The sequence below is a fragment of the Haliotis rufescens genome, unplaced genomic scaffold (genome assembly GCF_023055435.1).
Source record: "Haliotis rufescens isolate VD_foot unplaced genomic scaffold, xgHalRufe1.0.p SCAF_9, whole genome shotgun sequence".
Classification (NCBI taxonomy): Eukaryota; Metazoa; Mollusca; class Gastropoda; order Lepetellida; family Haliotidae; genus Haliotis; species Haliotis rufescens.
Window position 1 is genome coordinate 14,700,957 of NW_025964383.1, and position 23,128 is coordinate 14,724,084.

The 23,128-nt window shown below is 41.4% G+C and overlaps 1 protein-coding gene across 2 annotated transcripts; it reads right to left on the minus strand.

Annotated features, from left to right (window-relative positions):
- On the minus strand, positions 1-21,907 carry LOC124150235 (putative ammonium transporter 1). 2 transcript variants are annotated; one of them, XM_046522193.2, is made up of 12 exons: positions 21,672-21,898; positions 14,675-14,721; positions 13,863-13,952; positions 12,260-12,487; positions 11,629-11,729; positions 10,424-10,561; positions 6,456-6,689; positions 4,802-4,940; positions 3,575-3,669; positions 2,281-2,407; positions 1,239-1,355; positions 1-443 (listed from the first exon to the last, which is right to left on the minus strand). In XM_046522193.2, the coding sequence occupies exons 3-12, from the start codon at positions 13,948-13,950 to the stop codon at positions 283-285; spliced, it is 1,428 nt and encodes a 475-aa protein (XP_046378149.2). In that variant the 5' UTR covers positions 13,951-13,952; positions 14,675-14,721; positions 21,672-21,898; the 3' UTR covers positions 1-282. The 2 variants fall into 2 exon arrangements, with proteins under 2 accessions (XP_046378149.2, XP_046378148.2); XM_046522192.2 differs by lacking the exon at positions 14,675-14,721 and having other exon boundaries at positions 21,672-21,907.
- Between the last annotated feature and the right edge of the window lie 1,221 nt (positions 21,908-23,128).

Here is a 23,128-nt window from a genome sequence, read left to right on the forward strand (position 1 = left end):
TTAATGGTTAATTATTAGAAAAACGCTTCAAAGCGTAAAGCAGAGCGTCCGTATTCCATCTGTTTTTTGGCAATCCAGAAAACAAATCACACTTTTGAACGTTCGGCATAGATCAGCTTTTAAAGAAGCTGTCCCGTATCAGCGACTCATCGATGAGAATAATCCAAGCTGATGACTGCTACAAATCAACGTACCCGATGCCTGCCAACTAAACAAAGCTTATACGCGTTAGAATTACAGATGATGGCAGAGTGTGTTGACCAACTTCAATGACTGACTCCGCTACATGGGCGTCGTCACGGTATTTCCGCTCTGAACGACTGGTAGGGGGTGTTCGGTTCTCTTGATTCTGCCCTTATTCATCACCTCTACTTCCGGTGAGTCGAAGCCAACAGAATGATTTTCTTCATATTTGTATCCATCGTTGTCAATGCCAGGAACAACTAAATATATTAAAAAAGTTCCCATTTTAAATACAACATTGATGAAAGAAATCCTCAAAATAGCAGTCATTTTCATATTTCGATCAATAAAATGTACCTAGTCCGTTCATGTGGCCTTCGACCACTAAATCCAGGGATTGACATCATAAGCATCGATCCACGCCATTGGGATACGAAGACATGCATCAACCAAGTCAGCAAGTGTGACCACCCGATCCCGTTAGTCGCCTCTTACGACAAGCATTGTCGCCTTTTAAGGGTTTAACGTCATATGGGCTCTCCGACCCGTAGGATCCGGGGTAGAATAGGTCTTCAGCATCCCATGCTTGCCGTAAAAGGCGTTCATGATGTTCATGATGTCAATCACTGGATTGTCTGGTCCAGACTCGATTATTACAAACCGCCGTCATATAGCTGGAATATTGCTGAGTGCGGCGTAAAACAACCAACCAACCAACCAAATCACGGGTTAGCGCAACTTTGAACATTATTCAATTTTGATTACGGCTGTCACGCAAATAATGAATAATATGCTGGAAATATGTGTGACATTATGCTTGGTATTACATTTAAGTCATTTACAAAATGTGTTAGCAGCTGATAGGGCAATGAGTAAAAATGTAAAGAAAAATAGTGAAAAAAGATTTATTAGTATTCTGCATCATCGGTTTAATACAAAATAAGAATAGATTTCAAAGTAAAAAAAATATAAAAGCCACAAACAAATAAAACGCTTACAATGCCTACAATTCGGTACCAAATCATTATTAGATTTAAGTTATAGTAGCACCAAACCTTGCTTTATTTCTGACAGTCTACCGTCCTCCAAGACCTTTAAGATGCGCTCCACCCAACCGTGCCCATACGATTCCATGGGGTACGCTGGTTCGCCGTGCTTATGGATGTCGAGACCTATACAGATATAGAAAACACTCCAACATATGCCCATCATGATAACGAAAACATACTGTTTATCACGAATTATTGTGTAAACCTTTAAGCAGTATCAATATCGCGACAGGGACACCATACTGTACCGTAGCGTATTGTATAGTGGAATCGATTTAGGAGTTTTGACGTTACAAGTGAACAATTTAAGCAACTGGCTAACTAAACGCCCCATAACATCAACGTATTCATGTCATTAATCATCTTCCCGAGGCAAGGTGAGGTGAGGTGAAATTGGGTTTAACGTCGCGTCCAAGATTATTGCACTTATATAGCGACGTGCATGCACGTGTATGTGTGTGTGTGGCTGCTTGTACTAGTCCGGACTGATGCTCACTGAGATACCATGCCGCAGTTTAACATGAATACCCCACTCAGACACAGTATACTGACTCTGAGCCGACCAGTCCTTGTTTTAGACCCTTAATGCCGAGCGCCAGACAGGGTAACAACAAGTACAATCTTTTAACGTCTTTTTGTATGACGCGGCCTGGGATCGAACCCTGGACCTTCCGCTCTCCGGGCGGACGCTCTACCACAAGACCACGGAGGCGGTCTCCCGAGGCAAGGAGTTAACTGACTTTGAAAGCGGAAAAACTGGACTTTCATAGTCAGTTAACGCCCTTGCCTCGTGAAGATATTCTATTTGGTTATATATTTCATTAACAAAACCAACAAAGAATATATATAGCCGTCATACACTCGTTTAATGTGGAAAAAGCTGATATGAATTTATTGAAAAGATATTTAAAATATCAAATTAGATTTTGCGTTAACATTCTAACCCTTCCTCAACCATTACGTTTAATGAAAAAAAGATATTCGCAGTGTTGTTCCCGACTAAGGTCAAACATGGATCTATTGTACATTAAGAGCAGGCAGTACAAACCTTTGCGTTCGACAGCCTCGTCCACCCGAAGTTTACCGAGCAGCCGGAGAATGCCGAACATGACGAGACACAGTGTTGCTGTCCATGCAGTGATGGCCGTGACGCCTGCAAGCTGCCACGCCAGATTCTGAAGTTAACAGACTAATTATTTGTTTTGCAATCATGGTTCCACTTCAAGACAGACATGTTATCATCATCATCATCATCATCATCACCATATACGTTTATATACCGCAGGTATCCAGGTGCTCGTTTCCGCTCAAATGCGGTTTATTTTGTTCCCCGACCAGTGGATCCGTTTGCATTTCAGTTATCATTCTCAACTCCCTGCGGAGTATACAGCCCAAGCTGCCTAGGGGCACAGTAAGATTTTTACATTCCCTTCAAATATTGAGTACCCTTTCCCTGCTGGGTGAACAGAGGCACATTTGGACTACGTCACTTGCCCATTGTACACTGCACGTTTTGACACTTGTGTTTCGGGTGTATGTACGTATGTACGTACGGGTTCTTTTGAGTGCATAGGGTATATGTACTGTACACTAGGGTCAGTGACACACTTTAAAGACTTGTAAACATTGTAGGTCCCAAGGCTGGATAACAACCCGGTTACTAGCGGGATACGATCTGAGCACCTGGCGCTTTTGACCGCTTGCCCACTATCACATATGATGGGCGCTTTGATGACGCCATTTTCTTCCATATAAATAACACGCGCATGATGTCATTTTGCAAGTTTATCATCAATACGTCACGGGGTTTGTATACAAGCCGTTCCTCCACCAACTTGTCTAATGTCAGGTACTGAAACAAAAGTCAAATGAGCCCAACCACATGCCCGTGCTTCAGTCAATCTCGACTCTTGTCTGACTTTGACGTAATGAAAGTACCGTCGGAAATGATCGAAAAATGCTTTTTGCCTGTTCGGACAAGATAAAGTGTTTTACAGACTGTTGCTTATGAAAAATCGAGTATCTACCAATCTACCTTCATGTGGGCTGTAACAGTGCAGTACCATGGAATCGTATCGACAATTTTACTGAAATGGACTGTAACGTAGGCGCCCATTACTTCGTCAGAATTATAATTTTACAAATACTTATGCTGTACCCGCCCTTTCGTATCCTTTTGGGGTTGTTGATGAGACGAAACAAGAAATTCAGAGTATTGACACCCTCACACGAAGTGTATTCGTGCAGTGTAAAAAGGTATAGTCTTGCCCTGAACTGGTATAGTTAAAGCACGAGGACGCTTGCACTTTTTGTATCCAACATTAAGTATAAAGTAATCTTACCAGTCCTGATTTCTTGTCCCAGGCAAAAACAATGCCCTCATCCTTTTTAAGAAACGCTACAGAAATCACACCCCACAGACCGCCCCCGAAGTGAACTGAAACATGAAAAGAGTATCAGAGATAAACGACATTAATAAACAACTGACCACTTCGTTGCTTCGTCGTATAAATAGTGTTCGGCAGTAGGTTCAAGAGTGGGCGCAAATATAGTTCAGAAACATAATTTGTTTGAAATGAAATACTGGTCTCATGTTTCATACACACAAAAGCATTGTTCACATGATATGCTGAATATCCTGACTAAAATTTGTTTGTTTGTTGTTTAACGCCGCACTCAGCAATATCCCAGCTATATGACGGCGGTCTGTAAATAATCGAGTCTGGACCAGACAATTCAGTGATTGACATCATGAACATCGATCCACACAATTTGGACACGATGACATGCATCAACCAAGTCAGCGAGACTGACCATCCGATCCCGTTAGTCGCCTTTTACGGCAAACATGGGTTCCTGAAGACCTATTCTACCCCGGATCTTCACGGGTTTTAAGAAACGTGTTAAAAGGACATCTTAAAATCCAGGGTCCCGGTGCCAATCCCACCCCAATATTGGACGGTCGATTAGTTATGAAGAAGAACATCACTCATTATTTATTAAAAAGAAAACCGTGGAAGAAACGAATTAAGAAAGTCTATAGCACAGAAAATATGTGAATACACTCTCAACCGTGCTCACAGGAGCTCTCAAGGTAAATTCAGATGCGGAATGGCTCCTTTTAAGGCAAACTGGACGTTCCACAAATATACCAATAAAAGAGATATTGCTTTTATTGTACAGACCGGGAGGAAGACGAGATCCATGTTTTACTTATTTGCCCTTTATACGACGACGCGAGGGGTGATCTTCTCAATTGCTGAAGTCTTAAATTTACTAATTTAATAATTACTCTTATAGTGAAATGATTACACATATTTTATCAAACGCTGATTTTACTTTCTGCGTGGCTAAACCTGCAATAACATTTCAGCATAACGGCGCTCGATTTTATGTCATTAATGTACATATGTACATCTTATCGCTGTGTATTACTGTTTACTTTAATGACATATTGTCTTTGGTAAGTCACCTAGCGACAGGTTGTAGAACTTTATGTTTATATGTTTTTATATGACATATTGTAACTGTATTCTACGAGTGAGACAATGTGAGTTTTCCTTCCTCACCTGCCACAGCGTCCAATGGATCATCGACTTTTATTCTGCCGACGAGACTGGACCACATTTTATACGAGATTCCGGCGAAGAAGCCGACGACGAGAGCACCCCAGGGAGAGAAGACGTTACACCCAGCGCATGCTGCGACCTGTAGAAACAATTCCGTCATTGGGGTAGTCAAACCTGGACATCTGACAGTCGGAAATGCAAAGATAGCATCTGGTCTGGGCCTCTGATTTGTTCGCTTGTCCCGCCGTCATATAGCTGGAATATTGCTGTGTGCGGCGTTAAAGAACAAACAAACAAACAAACATAGGCTTGGCAGCGTGTCTGCAAAAGGTATGGGTCACATACACTCATGGAACAAGTAATGTACTACCCATTTTTATGTTAAGATAGCTTGAACTTTTATGTATCTGTTGGAAAAGAGCCGACCAATGCAGCATGTCCAAATGCCAAAGTTGTAAATTTCCAACACCATCATGACTTTGGGTTTAATTTGTACTAATCCAACTGTGATATACCAGTGACTTACACAACTGTCCAAGAGCAGCGTTAAACAAGCACTACACAGTGCGTCCTGTATGATTTGTTTGTTTGTTTGTTTGTTTGTTTTTTACGCCGCAATCAGCAATATTCCAGCTGTATGACGGCGGTCTGTAAAGACTCGAGTCTGGACCAGGCACTCCAGTGATTGACATCATGAGCATCGATCCACGGTATCGGGATTCTTCAACTAAGTCAGCGAGCCTGACCACCCGATCCCGTTACGGCAAGCATGGGTTGCTGAAGACCTATTCTACCCCGGATATTCACGGGTGTGTCCTGTATGAGATTAGACTGTGTCATTTGTAACAGATCCGTTGATGGCATTAATCTCCTTTTCTCTAAGTCTATGTGTTGGGGCGTAGGGGCAACCTAGTGGTTAAAGCATTCGCTCGTCACACCGAAGACCCGGGTTCGATACCCCACATGGGTACAATCTGTGAAGTCCATTTCTGGTGTCCCCCGCCGTGATGTTGCTGGAATATTGCTAAAAGCGGAGTAACACAATACTCACTCAGTCAGTATATGTCTTTGATGCCACCAATACCTACCAAAACGTTGGCAAAGAACAATCTATGTTTCTCTTCTGGTTGTCAGCACGATGCAAAGCGTAGCTGAGTGAGTATGATTTTACAAGGCGAATGATGGCGGGGGACACGAGAAATCGGCAATGATGCAAAGAAGCGGATGAAGCATAGACCAGGGTAGTCAAAGAACTACCATCATGGAAAGGTTGCAAAACAAGCCATTAGTTAAACGATATCTACCTTTGTTCTTCAGGATAAATGTATGACTTTGTAAACAAGAACAATTGTGTTTTGTTAATTAATACAGGATACGATTAAATTACAATATTTATTCTTACATCACGTAATGACAATTCAAGGGTGGAATAGGTCTTCATCAACCCATACATGCCGTAAGAGTCGACTAACGGGATCGGATGGACAGGCTCGCTGACTTGGTTGATGCATGTCATCGTATCCCAATTGTGTAGATCGATGCTCATGTTGTCAATTACTGGATTATCTGACCCAGACTCGAATATATTCAGCTCGCCGTCATAGGCTGGAATATAACTACATTAACAAACAAACAAACAAACAAACAAACTTACCATGCCTGTGAGGGCACCATTGAGGGTGTTTAGGAGGCTCCAGTGGCGCGTTCCAAAGTATCCAGTCTTGTGGATGAAGAGGGAGACGAAGGCTGACATTGAACCGGAGATGATGGTGTTGACAACGGAGAGGCTGATGACGGCCCCGCTACCCTCGCCGGAGATATTCAGAGCAGACCCGCCATTGAAGGCCAGGAAACCAAACAACAAGATAAAACCTCCAAGAGCGGCCAACTGGAACACATGAAGACATACATGATCCACGAGATTCCCCCGAATACAGTATCTGTCTTCAACGGATATTCGTACTCCTTGTTTAAATGCAGTAAAGCTCGGGAGGAAATCGACAAGACTTCAAGACTTTCATTCGAGTTTTATTAAAAGGCTCAGCAAAACTTTCAGAAAGTTTTTTTTGTAGGAATGTGGAGGATATTTCCAAAGTTGACGCATCAGTGACAAAAATAAATTCCCTTTTTTCTCTTGTACCATCTTTTTCCAGGTGAACAATTGACTTGTTTGTGACGTGTGCCACCGTTTTGACAGGATACGCTCACCTTTTCACGAACACCTGGTAGTGATTTATAAACACATGCTCATAACATAGACGGAATCTTACAATGGACTCTGCTTTTAGAAGCGCTTTCTTATGATCATGAAAATGCTTTTTGTCGCTTTTATTTATATAAATGTATTCCGAAATACATTGACACTTTCAGCCCGGTTATCATATTTCCCGACGAGGTTTATTAGAGTAGTATCTGTGAAGAATCAAAGATTCATCTAAGACTGAGATAAGACTTCATTGCTAAAACTATAGTCGTCAAACAAACACCAACATATATATTAATCAGGCTCCACTTACATGTAAGTTAATTTTATGGCATCTTCTATCGTCCACAAAATCACCAGAGATGCATGGACACAATACGCATACATCTCAAAACTCTATTTGTGACCAACCATGAGATAAGGGGCCTTATACGTGAAAAATGACATTTGAACTTTTCATTATATTCAAAACTATACAGTATCTTCGGAACCCAAAACTTCACAATCACCAATTCATAGTTATTACAGAGATACATGACATAAAACATTTGGACTCAGTTTCCGACGTATAACTGTTTATGTAATAATTGCAGGTTTTACACATATCGTTTGTATTACATTACGAACTAACGAGAGAAGATATAAGATCATTTTCTTCTACAGTCCGCACACATGGCGATCTTAACTGAAGTAAGTTGACGTCAAACGTCAGAGCACATTTAGAGCAGTGGCCAGACCCTCAAACTGCCGACATACCCCTCCCCGTTGTAGAACAAAGCAAACTTTTGCAAATTGCTTTGGGGTCAAAATGCACTCTTATTTTGTAAAAAAAGAGAAAATAAAATAAAGTCCCCTTCAAAGGTAGTGTATGCATTAAGTCCTTATTTTTATGATTTATGTGATAGTTAACACATAGTAGACTTGATTTATTATTATTTATTTAATTATAGCTTCTCACAAATTGAGATATATGTACAAATAAGCCAAAACGGGGTAAATTTTGCTCTATTTTCATTTTCCAGTTATTGGAAAATGAACCGTAATGAATTATAAGTATTATGAGGAGACGGCAGTGTTCAAAATCCACATAGCTTTTATGATTTTTTTTTTTAAATTAGTAATATTTTACCCCGCCTCTAATTTTGTCAAAATGTGTAATTTTTATATTCCCATTGCTAATTTCATTAAAAATAGATTTATACAAGACACACAAAATAGCTGCTCCCCCTCAAAATGGACAATCAGATGATACTGTGGACTCAATCACAAGACACGTAGAGGTATATAAGGAAAAGAATTTATGGTCGTCAACTTCTTTATTATGAGGAACACAACGTTTGGGAGTAAATACTTTCTCTATGAAGCAGAGAACATATATATTTTCCTGTAAGAACAACAAAGTAATAACATGATTAAGGTGGAAACTTCACAAGGGTGATAGGTGATTAGCAATCATTATGGTAAAATGGAACAGTTAACAGTCTGCGGGCCAATGGCAGAGGCACCAGCAGCGCAAGTCCCATAAGATGTATATACCAGATCCCCTGCAAGTGTGGCCACCAATACATTGGAGAAACCCTCAGATCACTCAACACCAGACCGGAAATCCGCTATTAAATGAGCGCCAATTAACTGTTGGCTTTCCTTGCTTAGTTTCCATGTTTGTTAACTTATTACGTTTGTTGTTCTTACAGCTACATATATATGTTCTGTGCTTCATAGCATTAATTCACCTGATGAAGGAGTAAGTATGTACTCCGAAATTTTGTGTTCCTCATAATAAAGAAGTCGATATCCATAAATTCTCTTCTTTATGTGTATCACTTCTAAATGTCATTCAAAGACTACATAAAGGTTCAGAGCATCACTAATAAACAAAACACGATCTCGAAAGATCATCACGACAGTCATCGTCGCGTTTACATACGACCTTGAACTTCGATTTAAAATTGTCGTCTAATTGTTTCGTGTCATCGACCTCTGATACAGCTGCGCACTTTATATGGAGGATAAAACACGTCAAAGGTTTTTTTTATGAGATATAAAACCCAAATCTAAGGAATAAAAATGAGTCCGTCAGCCCCGAGATTTTATCCCGAGGATGAGGGTTTTAAATCTCAGAAAAACCCGAGGGTTGGTGTTTTATGTAACTTATAAACCGAAAAAAATATCATAAAACAACATTTATCAATGTATTTTTATGATTCAATAATAATAATAATTGATTTGTAAAGCGCCTAATATCCATCGACAGTTGCTCACTGGCGCTGTGACAAAGTTAAAATGTAATGTCTATGTACATATGCCAACAATCAGGAGATCTATTGAAAAGCTGAAGTGAAGAAGTGGGTTTTGAGGAGAGACTTAAACGTTTCCTTAGAAGCAGAGTTTCTCAGATTCAAAGGCAAAGAGTTCCATAACTGTGGACTGCAAAAGGAGAAGGCACGGTCAGACATAGCAGAAGTAGACAGAGGCTGATACAGTAGAGTTCCACCAGAGGATCGGAGAGCACGCTCTGGAGAGTACAGGGATATAAGATCTTTGAGATAGTCTGGATAGTCGCTATTGTTGAGGCAGTCGTGAGTGATGATACATATCTTATAGTTTATACGAAAGGAGACTGGAAGCCAATGTAGTGCTTTGAGGACAGGACTGATATGATTGGATCTTGGAACTTTAGAGATGCATCTAGCTGCATAGTTCTGAATGCGTTGTAGCGTTCAACCATTCTCTCCATGAACCATTGGAAACGGGCGTAAAATATCTGTTGCTGGCGTACGAATAAGACATTTAAAAAGCATTGTGATTTGTCAGCGCCTCTTTAGCGTTGTGATATACAAACTGGGCTACCGATACGAAGGTTGCCTGTTCAGTCCTCGGGAATATGAAGAAAACATTTGTCATTTGATTTTACATTTCATTACATTGTGTTCAAATGCAAAATAAATATCTAGCGAGAAACAATCATATGTTACAATATAAACGGTAGTTATGTTTATAAAATCCCTGGGATATTATATGAAATCCCTGTTTTTACGATTTAACGCGACTGGAGGACAATAGGATGACGTCACTGGAGGTTAACAGTTCAGGTCGCACCTTGAGAGTTAATCTATAATCGAATCATGAGCTTCGAATGTTGTATCCGTATGCAACTCTTATGACAACAGCATCTTTTTTTAACGTTTAATTAAGATAATATGCAAACTTTAAGAGAGTAATAAAATCAATTACTTCACTCGTTCACGTGAGATGCAGTTTTTTTATAACAATTTGTGTATTTCAAAACGTATCTAAATCGTTTTCGCTCGAAGTGGTCGAGTTGTAATAAACAACGTATCTGACGGGGGACTCAGTGGTCTATATTGAGATGATCAATGGTACATGCGTCAAGTACTCGTTCTGGAACTATTACTTACAGGAACTGAATGTCCTCGGAGGTCGATTGGTCCGCGCTTGTCACGATGAAATCGGCCAAGTCTTGGCCCAAGCAGGAGAGCCCCGCAGAAGGCAGCAGTTCCTCCCAGGATGTGCACGACACCACTGCCGGCGAAGTCCTGGAGACAAATCAGCATTACTGTCACGGTTTGTTTTGTTTGTTTGTTGTTTGTATGTTATTTAACGCCGCACTCAGCAATATTCCAGCTATATGACGGCGGTCTGTAAATAATCGAGTATGGACCAGACAATCCAGTGATTGACATCATTGGCATCGATCCACGCATTTGGGATATGATGACATGCATCAACCAAGTCAGCGAGGCTGACCACCCGATCCGTTAGTCGCCTCTTACGACAAGCACAGTCGCCTTTTACGGCAAGTACGGGTTGCTGATGACCTATTCTACCCCGGATCTTCACGGGTCTACACTGTTTGTTTCACAATGGTGTCTCGAGAGACTCCGAGAGAGAATAGGTCCCCCAGCATCCTATTGCTTTCGTATCTTAAGAGACGACAAAGTGAGCGAGTATTGTTTTACGCCGCTTACAGCAATATTCCAGCAATATCACGGCGGGGAATATCAGAAATTGGCTTTACACATTGTACACATGAAGCCAATCGAACCCGGATCTTCGGCGTGACGAGCGAACACTTTACCCACTAGCCTAATCCACCACCCAAGAGGCGACAAAGAGATCTATTTTCTGTTGTCTCCAACGCGTTTACCCTTAATGGTGCTTGTTTGTTTGTTGTATACCGCCGCACTCAGCAATATCCCAGCTATATGATGGCGGTCTGTAAAAAAAATCGAGTCTGGACCAGACAATCCAGTGATTGACATCATGAGCATCGATCTCTGCTTACCCTTTTTGAACCATTGTACTGATAACACGGTCACATGACATCAACAATAAACCATTTGCTTCAGTGTGTAAGTGAGTGAGTTAGGTTTTACGCGGCTTTTAGCAATATTCCAGCAATATCAGGGCGGGGGACACCAGAAAAGGGCTTCACACATTGTACCCATGCATGTCGGGAATCGAGCCCGGGTATTCAGCTTGACGAGCGAACGCTTTAACAACTAGGCTACCCGACCGCCCCATTTGCTTCAAGACAAATGCTTTTTGTATGTTATTTATTTAATTAATCAAATGATCACCCTGATGTTATGAGTTTACTAACTTGATAGACGGCGGTGATGGTGCCATTGTCGTACGTGGCGCCGACGGCCAGCCAGCCGGCAGGTGACCACACCCAGTGTGTCACCACAGGGTAGACAAAGCCTAAGGGGAAGGGGAACATGCATACTGTTGACAACGATCAATCAATTGTTAGTAACCTTAATTTGAAGACATTGTTCGTTGTAGTCAGGTCACAAATTACAGTCTATAAACTGTTATATAACTGTTCTCTTTAACTGCACCATTCCTCTGTGTGATTAGTAAAACTACAAATGATGCAGATTATGAGTTGGAAGCGTCTTTTGGTAATATGGATGAAAGATTATTTTTGACTTATTAATGACCGTCGCAAGTCTGAATGAAAATGACGGCATCACACAACCAAAACTTTGCTTCTACTTATACATCGAAACAACAACAACAACAACAACAACAATAACAATAATAATAACGTGCCTGAAATGCTCAAAGTGCTAACAATGGAAGTAAGCACATTCATATCTACTTGTACGTATTTACACACATAAAACGAGAAACGTGGACAATTTCTCGAACAGCAGCTGTGGGAGGTAATGAGGTAAGTTTTCAATATGGACTTGAACAATTGATATTAAATCCTTTATTGCACGCACCCGTTATGAAGAAGCTGTAGATGAAGTAGGCCAGGAACTCGCACCTCTCGGCCATGGCGCCGGACACAATGGTGGCAGCGGTGGCGGCGAAGACGTACTGGAAGAAGAAGCTCGCGAACTCCGTGTCCGGCAGAGCTTTAGACGCCCAGTAGGAGTAGCCGATAAAACTGTTGCCCGCACCATACGCCAGGGGATACCCTATTGTCCAGTAGGCAATGCCGGCCACAACTAGAAGGAACAAGTGAAATAGTTTTACGCCGCTTTTAGCAATATTCCAGCAATATCACGGCAGGGGACACACGAAATGGGAATCGAATCCGGGTGTTCGGCGTGACGAGCGAACGCTTTAACCCCTAGGCTACCCGACCGCCCCAGAAGGAGCAAGGTGATGAAATAACATATGCAGGTCATCCCGTATACTAATTTATACGACTTTGTCTCAGGAACATAACATTTAAAGAGTACTACAAAGGAGCCTACAGGATAGCTTCATATTCAGAAGACAGCTTGACTTGCTAAAGTATTGTAGATTTGCTTGTGAGTTATCGGGTACCTTGTGACTCTCACGACAAGCATGGGTTGATGAAGACCAAATCTCACCCGGATCTTCACGGGTTCATGCAAACATGTGTCTCGAGTGTAAAAGCACATCGACCAGCTTCAACAGCTTGGAGATAAATGACGCTATTTGAGCGTTACGTTTTGGTAGCCATCGACAACACAATGATCGATCATTTCATTTTTAGGATCTCACCCGATCTCACCCGATCTCACCCGATCTCACCCAAACGACATCTCCTTTGGAAGCAAGTTTTGGGTGATATCGTCAAAACCTGATTCTCAATTACATTTTGTGCTGAAACATCGCAGTGAATGAGTGAAATGTACATCCTTTTTATCAAAGCTTCCAGCCATATGACGATGGGTGAGTGAGTGAGTTGGGTTTTACTCCACTTTTAACATTATTCCAGTTATATCAAAACGCGTCAGCTTAATGTGGGAGGAAAGCCCAAGGCAATGCAGGCCTAATGGTTGGCTTTTACCACTTTGATGAAATCCACGAGCACGGGTAAGGCGCTGTCAAACCTAGAAACATAATGGGGGTGAACAGGGATTAGAACCCACAATCAGACATGTAGGTGTGCCCAAGGGACGCAACTCCCGGCGTCAAATTACGGCGCCTTAGACGACTGGACCACTCATCCCTATTAAGATGGAGACACCATACATAGGCTTCACACATATGCATTGTACCGATTTGGGAATCGAGCTGTTCCACAACCCCACCGCCATACAGGACACTCTAACATCGTCCTCGAACCCTCGAAACCACGCCAAACTCTGCTGGATGGTTAAAGTTCAAGGTAAAACATATCTATTGTGACGTCCACCAGGGATCTATTCTCATCCGGAATCATTACAGTCGTGAATAATGCGTGAATAAATTAAACAACTGTGTTGGGTAAGATCCGGGGGAGAATAGATCTTCTACATTAATTTTGTTCTGGGATTCGAACCCGTTTTCTCAGGTTTCCGGCACGCCTGAAGACACAAATCTCCACAGCGAGTAGTGGTGCTTTTTAACTAATTCATGCAAACTCACAGGAGTCCATAAGATTCTTGATCAAAATGTTGGTGGAGTTCTTGCTCCGTACGGCGCCAGCTTCCAGAAACGCAAAACCACATTGCATCACTGAAATGAAAAACAACACAACAAAACTTAACACATATGTAGTACGTAGCCAGTTATTTAGGCTTTTCTTGTGTTAAGATATTGTTTGTTTGATATTTTACGCCGCACTCAGCAATATTCCAATAAAATAAAAGCAGTCTGTAAATCAAATCTGGAACAATCAAGTGATTGATATTATGAGCAACGATCCACACCCACCAATCAATGACCGAGTCTGACCAAGTACATGTTGCAGTTGACCTATTCGTAACCGAATACCTCACGTGGTTAACTGTAGAAAGGAGTGGGTGAGTGAGTTGGGTTTAACGCTGCTTTTAACTGTATTATTATTATATTGACCACCTGTTACTAGAATGTCCATGCCCCAGCCCGGGCTAGGTTAAAACAAGATTTGTTTATTGCAGTTAGATCCGCTATCTGTCATAGATCTCCTAAAGCCAAGAGATGCAATAGCGAAGGCCAAACTAACTCTATTTCTGAGAGATGGACAGCTGCTCGAACGTATATAAACAGAGCAGCCAAGGATAAAAATGAAATCATATCAATATAAGAAAATAGAAATTATATCAATGCAAAAACAGAAATTATGTGAACACCGAACTCACAATAGATATGTGAACCCTTCTCACACACAGGAGTCCCAAAGAGGGACAGGTCAGCCGAAATTGCCTAGGCAGAAGGCGACCTCTTAAACACCTAATGCAACAACAAAACAATCGTACCTTCGCACAATGTCTTTGCACAATGACACAAGCAATGTGGTCTCTTTCTGTAAAAAATAGCACTCTTTATTTCAGCCACAGCAAAGATCCCGAACCACGTGCAGTCAGCAGAGTTACAGCGTCTGGTTACCATCTTGCAGTTACGATACAGGTAAGACGTCAAAATATTTATTGTTTTATTTCTGGAAACGCCGACCCTAGAACGTGGAATTTTGGTAACACGGTTATTTCATATAACAACAACCAAATAACAACCTGTACTCCAAACAGTTAATGTGTGGCTCTGCTGCCATGCGAAACGCGTTTTGTAAGAGTCTAATTTTAGTGTAGTTATTTCTACCACTGTTGATAAACAAAATACGCAAACAATCTAATCTGAAAAGGAGATATCTCCATCCCCTGTGGTGTTATTGCGACTTGTATACTGTCTACATGTACATTAGGCAACTTATTGTAGCTGTATGGCGACACTTGTAGTTTAGCTATGTGACCATGAATTTGCCTGTGGTGATCAGTGAAAGTGAAAACTCGGAAAATTACAAAATACCAATCCATGCAGTATTTTGATAATTTACATGCGAGTTTTCTGTTATTTAAAACGTTAGAAATATTTAGATAAAACTAACTTTATAGACCCAATGTTTATTAATATAACAAATTATTGTATTAATGTTTTCCTAAAATATACATATATATCATCTTCTCTTATTGCCCCATCAAAGCTGGTGCTGAGACAATTTAGAATACCCAAACGACGCATATCGTACGTGCCGTGCCGCCAGACTTCCTGCCAACTTGGCAATTAAATATCCTCGGGTATTGTCACTTCATGCGATGGTACATTGTCTCGCGCACGTGGTCGGTGGGTATTGTCTATCAGCGCAACGATCACGTGATCGTTTTGTTAATTACTCTGTGTTACGGTCTCGCCGATCCTAAACTTTCAAAGCCTTCAATAAAATTTATGAGATCATTATCTTATCTTTATTCCGACTGAATCCACCTTTATTTCAGACTCACCTTACACACACACACCCAATGCAAATTCACTGAGGCTTGACCGTTACCAATTAACAGCTGTCAATTAAACAGTTCGCATCTAAGTAGTATGTTATCGTATATATTGAAAACCGTAAGCGTGCTACTCCATTGTTTGTCACAACGGGCTTATACAAAAACTTTAAAAAATAGGACTAAAAGGACAAATAATAAACTACATTCAGGACTTTCTAAACGAACGTAAAATAACAGTGGGGATAGACCATACTCTATCGGACCAGTGTCCCCTAGAAAATGGCACTCCCCAGGGCAGTATCCTCAGCCCCACACTCTTTAATATAATGATAAACGATCTCTTCGAGGGCCTATCCCCTAAAATAAACACATCCAAATTCGCGGATGATGGAGCCCTCTGGATCCGCACTAAAAGCATTAAAATGGCCCAAAATTTACTCCAAAAATCTCTTAATAAAATACAACAATGGGCTGACAAATGGGGCTTCTCCCTTAACTCAGAAAAAACAACAGGAATAGTATTCAAACATAAAAACATGAAACCCGCCTCCCCAATCCTCCAGCTAAACAACCAAACAATCAAATTTCAAAAACAAACGAAATTTTTAGGACTTATTTTCGATGAACATCTCACCTGGGATGCTCACATCCAAAACCTAACAACTAAATGCAGTAAAGACCTAAACACCCTAAGATGCCTAACTGGCTCAAACTGGGGAGCCTCCAAAGATACCCTCCTCTCACTCTACATATCACTAATTAGATCAAAACTAGACTACGGCTGCGCCATATACAACACCCTAAATAACTCCCTATCTAAAAAACTTGACTCAATACAATATCAGGCTCTCAAACTAATTACACGCACCCAACATGGCACCTCCTACACCTCACTTCAGGCCTTAACAGGAGAAATGCCACTAAATCTACGCAGGGAACAGCTAAGCTTATTAAATTTCTGGGCCGCATCCCAATCAAACCCTCTAATCCAAAACTTAATAAACCAAAATATCAGCCCCAAAAACCAAGCTCTAGCTCGTAAACACCCCTTACTTACCCCAATATCCCAAAGAATAACAAACTACCTAAATGAACACCAAATTAAAAATCTTAAACAAAACTGCAAACAATCAGATATCTTCACCCCTAAACTTAAAATACCCAAAATAGACACAACACTAGCTAGCCAAATAAATAAACAAACAAACCCAAACATAGCTAAAACCACCACACTAGCATACATACACGAAAATTGGCCAAATTGGTGTCACATTTACACGGACGGATCTTCAGATCCGACCTCCAAACACACAGGTTTCGGAGTCAATACCACACAACCAACTTAAACCACACAATCCTTCCGACTCCCAAACAACCAATCAATATTCACGGCAGAACTAATGGGCATGGCCTCAGCCCTCCATAGTCAAGAATCCAAAAACCACAATAAAATCCTAATACTTACCGACTCCCTAAGTAGACTGCAAGCCCTCCAAAACAAAAATACCCAAAACCCACCTAAATTAATAAATAAAATACTTAAAAGCTCCAACGACCTAACTAACGCAGGCAAACAAATAACCTTCTTGTGGATACCCGCCCACGTAGGAATATACGGTAATGAAAACGCCGATAAGGCAGCTAAACTATCCCTCAAAATCCCAGAAATAAGCTTAAACTTACCCATCTCAAAATCAGAAATTAAAAGCGTAAATAAGCAAAAAATAACCAAAAAATGGCATAATCAATAGCAAAACTCAAATAGCCAAATCAAAAAAGTGCTCAGAAAACCACTAGCCAAACCTAAAATCCTACACCCCTTTAAACAAAATTGACAGATTTATTACAAAACTCCAAACAGGACACACGAACCTAAATAACCACCTAAAGAAACTTAAAAGACACACCACAGGCAACTGCCCCCACTGCAAACAACCCGAAACCACAGAACACGCACTCATCCACTGCACCCACTACCAAACACACAGAACCACACTACAAACCACCCTCAATCTAAATAAGGTTCCAACTCTAGATGAAATACTAAACCCTCAAAATAAACTAGAAAACTTCAAGGCCCTATGCGTATTCCTAATCAAAACAGACCTAATTAAGCGCATCTAAAAACTAATTAATCTACCAATCCAAAATCCAATAAACATACAAACACCCACCTCACCCGGCTCCCTTAGTTCCCTCCTCCACCCACCTCGGCATTTATTCCAAATTTAAAAATTCCAAAACTTTAATATAAGCAACCCCTAAAAGCCCCCTCTTGGGTTGCACACATCACTTTCACCCTTTTCGGAAATACAATAAATGGTCCGGCCAGGCCCGTGTGCGAAATACCCTACAGTCGGAAAGCGCACGTTAAATCTCCTATATCAGTCAGTCAGACCCCAGTGTTTCATATCATTTTTCCACCAAACTAAAAAAGAATAACCCCCAACTGGATATGTCAAGCGAACTAATTTTCGTTTCGTCTGTCGATTCATATTCTGAAAAATTCAAGGGGAACCACTCCAGCTTATGCAGCACACACATTTGGGAAGGTTGCTTCAATAATAATAATACTTCTTACCATGGTTTCACAGTCGTTCGGAACTTTTTTAAGATCTGACACCAGATTATGCTGTCCGAAAATTTATCTATTTTTTTTAGTGGAGACATGCCTATCGGAAATTCGAACTTGAACAGCAACGCCAAAACCACATTCCGCCGCAGTGACCAGCTGCTGATGACATAGACTAGGCTAGCTTTACACTAAGTCTTATACCAGGCTGGCCCCTCTGGGTAGTAGGTCTGGTCTCTCCTTTGTCCTTGGACCCCCTTTCCGATCATAAGGGTTGAGTATCCCTTGCCAATGAAACACGTGTTTACCATCCTTTTACCTTAGATCACCCATTTACGACACATGGGGTTAGTTTTGAGTTCGGTTATGGTTTACAAGTCTCTTGATATAAACATCTTTATTTCCAAAAGTGGAGGGATTGGCAAACAAGCAAATTTTGCTTATCTGAATGCCTCTCCCAAACATGATACATAAGTCTCTTTTAACGAATTAATCCAATGTAATTTTCGCAGTATACTCATCCTTATATAATTTAAGCTTCATGACAGTGTGAACATTGAGTGCCCCCTACACAAGTATGCAGTCACTGACAACTTATGGAGTGACCTGTACAAAACGGAAGATGCAGACGACTAGTACAAGCACGCACGCACACACACACTCACACGCACGCACGCACATGCTATATAAGTGCAATTATCTTGGACTAGACATTCAACCCAATTTCAACTCACCTCTCTTATCTTACTTTGTTCATGTGTCTAAAGCTTGTGGAATCTGTTAATTACTGAAATGAAAAGCATTTTAATGTTTTTTTCATATCTTTTCAGAATATGAACATAGCTTTCAATGACCAGACGAAAAAAAGAATTCATTTCAAGTATGTTGAGAAGAAAACGTAAGTAAAACACACTATTTACATTAATAATACATTTTATTCCGCAGGCTCTATTGTAAAGTTAAACTCTAGCTGCGTATAGGCTGCCATTATCCATTATATTAGACAATATGGATCCACTCATCTATACATCTATTTTCTTTTGTGACAGGACCCATCTCTGAAAAATTCACCTCACCCATGAAAATACGACTCAATCATGAGAATGAAAAGTGCAAAGTCTCCCAAGGAATTGTCTTGTAATATAGCACGTGAATAAATATTTTTTTTGAAATATCTCACGAAATTAGTTTTATTTTATTGCTTGTAATAATGTGAACTAAAAATGTTTGTTTTGAGGAAAAAGGTCATTTGAAGCAACTCCAGGTTAAACTATCCAATGATTGAATCTTATTTCTCCTGAATTAAAATAATTCTGCTAAATATTACGGCAGAAAAAAAAAAAATTCTGTCAGAAATTTCTGTAGCAAAAAAAAATACTGCCAGAAATTTCTGCAGTAATGCATTTTCTGAGCCAATTTTTGAGCTTATGAACATGTGAACACACTGGGACACACATTATTTGGATTCGTCTTCTCGAGAGCTTTCCAATGATATAAAACATGTTTTTGTAGCTCGCTTCCTTCTGTGTGGTCAAGTTCGGACTCCTGGCCATTCCTAAGTTGTCCCGCCCTGCCTTAGTATTCCAATTATATCACGGCGTGTCAGCTTAATGTGGGAGGAAAGCCCGAAACGATGCAGGTCTCAGACGTTAACCACTTCGGTGAAAGCCACGAGCACGGGTATGGTGCTGACTAACCTAGAAACATAATCGGGGCGAACCGGAATTCGAACCCACAATCATAGGTTTCTAGCGTGCCCAAGAGACGCAACTCTGCACAGCTAATTGCAGCGCCTTAGACGACTGGGCCACCCGTGCCCCCACCCCTGCAATGTAGTCAAGTAGAATCCCATACCTATTATTAAACTCATCACATAGGTATGTAAGTTCGACACAGTGATATCTGTGGTGGAAGATCGGCAAGGTTGGTGTTGGCTATGGCAGGATTTGTTTGTTTGTTGTTTTACGCCACATATTCAAGCTATATGACGGCGGTCTGTAAATAATCGAGTCAGGACTAGACAATCCAGTGATTGACGTCATGAGCATCGATCCACGCAATTAGGATACAATGACATGCATCAACTGAGTCAGTGACCCTGACCACCCGATCCCGTTAGTCGCCTCCCTTTAGTCGAAAAGCATAGACGCCTTTTAAGACAAGCATGGGTTGCTGAAGACCTATTCTACCCGGGATCTTCTCGGGTCATACATTATATGAAGAACTACGGCAAATTAACATCTGTCGATATTATGTAGGTATATCTCAACAACAGTATGTATGGATATGATGTAGTGCAAATGCATCTAGAATAAAAAAAACATAAAATGCAACCTGACGGGTACCCTTTTACTAACCCGACGTTCACTGCAGTCCCTTCCCACGGTTTACAGTGTCTTACTGTGAAAAATAACTGACAGTCTACACAAGTAGGGGTCATTATGTACACCTAAATGTGTGGCAGGCATCCCTTTTAGTGTACTATAAAGCCTCGTGTCTGAAAACGATTGACAGAAGCATTGAAGAAAGAAATGTACTGACAGGTGCGGCTCACAGCAATGGCGCCTGTCGGAGGTCTGTCAATAATCGAGTCTAGACCCACGAGCACGGGTATGGTGCTGACTAGCCTAGAAAAACAATCGGCGCGACCCGGGATTCGAACCCACAATCATAGGTTTCTGGCGTGCCCAAGGGACGCAACTCTGCACAGCTAATTGCGGCGCCTTAGACGACTGGGCCACCAACTCACGAAATACTGTGGCACATGTCACAACAATAGCCAGAGGCTGTAGTGAAGGGAGAGTTGCATAGAAAAAAAAAGTGTGTGTGGCTGCTAGTACTAGTCCGGACTGATGCTGATTTATAGTTCTTGCCCAGTGAGATACCATGCCGCAGTTTAACATGAATACCCCAGTATACTGAATCCAGCCGACCAATCCTTGTTTTAGTACCTTAATGCCGAGCGCCAGGCAGGGTAACAACAAGTATCGGGGATCGAACCCTGCACCTTCCGCTCTCCGGGCGGACGCTCAACCTCTAGACCACGGAGGCGGTCGAACTTGGCTGGGATGCATTTAGGGTGTTGGAGTGAGTGGTATCGATTTACTCCACTTTTAGCAACATATCGCAATAATAGCACGGCGGGGGACACCAAAAAGTGGCCTCCACGCACTGTACCCGTGTGAGGAATCTACCCTGGGTCTTCGGCGTGACAAGTGAATGCTTCAAACACAAGGCCATCCCAAAAGATCAATGCTTTTCAGTGATCCTATCATAAAATGTTAACAACTATTTTGCTTTTTTCACTCGATGGAAACTCCAACGACATATTTTCGAGACTGCTTATTCCCCGCCGTTTGAATTTACGTAATGCATACAACATAGATACAACAAGAACAAATTTGTACTTACAGTACACTACCATGCCCATCACAATGAGGAAGAACTGATCCAGATTAATTTTAAGGTCATCCAAACCCTTTTGAAGACTCGTATACTGCTCCCAAGTTACGTTTACGACCGCCATGTTGTTGATACGCCTGTTGTCACCAGGTCTTCGCTAGTGCGCAAAACTTTACGAAATGAAAACCAAGTGCATTTTAACTGTTGATTATTGCAAGCGCTTAAACCGCAGGCGATTGGCTATGTATCTCAGGTTGGCCAGGTGGCCACGCTCTGGTGAACGCTGTGTCATGCGTGAAGCACGTGGTGTGTCAATGCATTTACGAAGCATGTGTTTCAAGCTATTGTGGGCAGTGGGTTGATCGTAAACATTGATACTGAAAAAGATCACAAGGGAGAACCAGTTTCAAGACACTGAGGTGTAGGGCGTTACAATCTCATTCAAATCAGATCTTAGTTTTCACTACCGCTAAACAAAGATCTGAGGACATTCCATTACGGGTCATGTCAGAACGACCTTTCGCGAATTTTGACCGAACAATGAAATGACTGACACGAAATCGACATTATCAAATCAGTAGGCAGTTTTCTCGAGCTTTACGACACAAGTTTCAAACTGGCGACTACGCTTCGAAACATATTTTGACATATTCTCGATTAAAATAAATTAAAACTGATAAGAACATTTTGGAATGGCTAATAGATGGCCTAAATTGTATGGATATAATCAGAAAACCCATAACTGTCGTTCGGAATAAATATTTCGTGGTTGCATGATTAGAACACACATTCTGACTGTCACTTTCATGATCTGGTAAGCGACGCTCTGATTGGTTGGATGAAAGGTCGTTCTGACGTGGCCCTTAAGGGGATGTCATCAGATCTTTGTTTAGCGATAGCCAGATTGTAATGAGAATGAGGGCGTTAAGAAGTCAGAACCGGCGTTTACTCTCCCGTTTACAGTGCAGTGGTGACCATTTATTAGACGATCTGTAAACGGACGCCTGTGTGAGTTATTCGTATTAAAGAACACCTCTCCGAACAGTAGGTTATCTACCCCTACAATGAGTGAGTGAGTGAGTTGGGGTTAACGCCGCTTTTAACAGTTTTCGAGTGATATCACGGCGTGTCAGTTTAATGTGGGAGGAAAGCCCGAAGTGATGCAGGTCTTAGACGTTTACCACTTCGGTGAAACCCACGAGCACGGGTATGGTGCTGACTAACCTAGAAACACAATCGGCGCGACCCGGGATTCGAACCCACAATGATAGGTTTCTGGCGTGCCCAAGGGACGCAACTCTGCACAGCGAATTGCAGCGCCTTAGACGACTTGGCCACCCGTGCCCCCACCCCTACAATGTAGTCAAGTAGAATCCCATTCCTGCTATTAAACTCACCACATAGGTATGTAAGTTCGACACAGTGATATCTGTGGTGGAAGATCGGCAAGGTTGGTGTAGGATTTG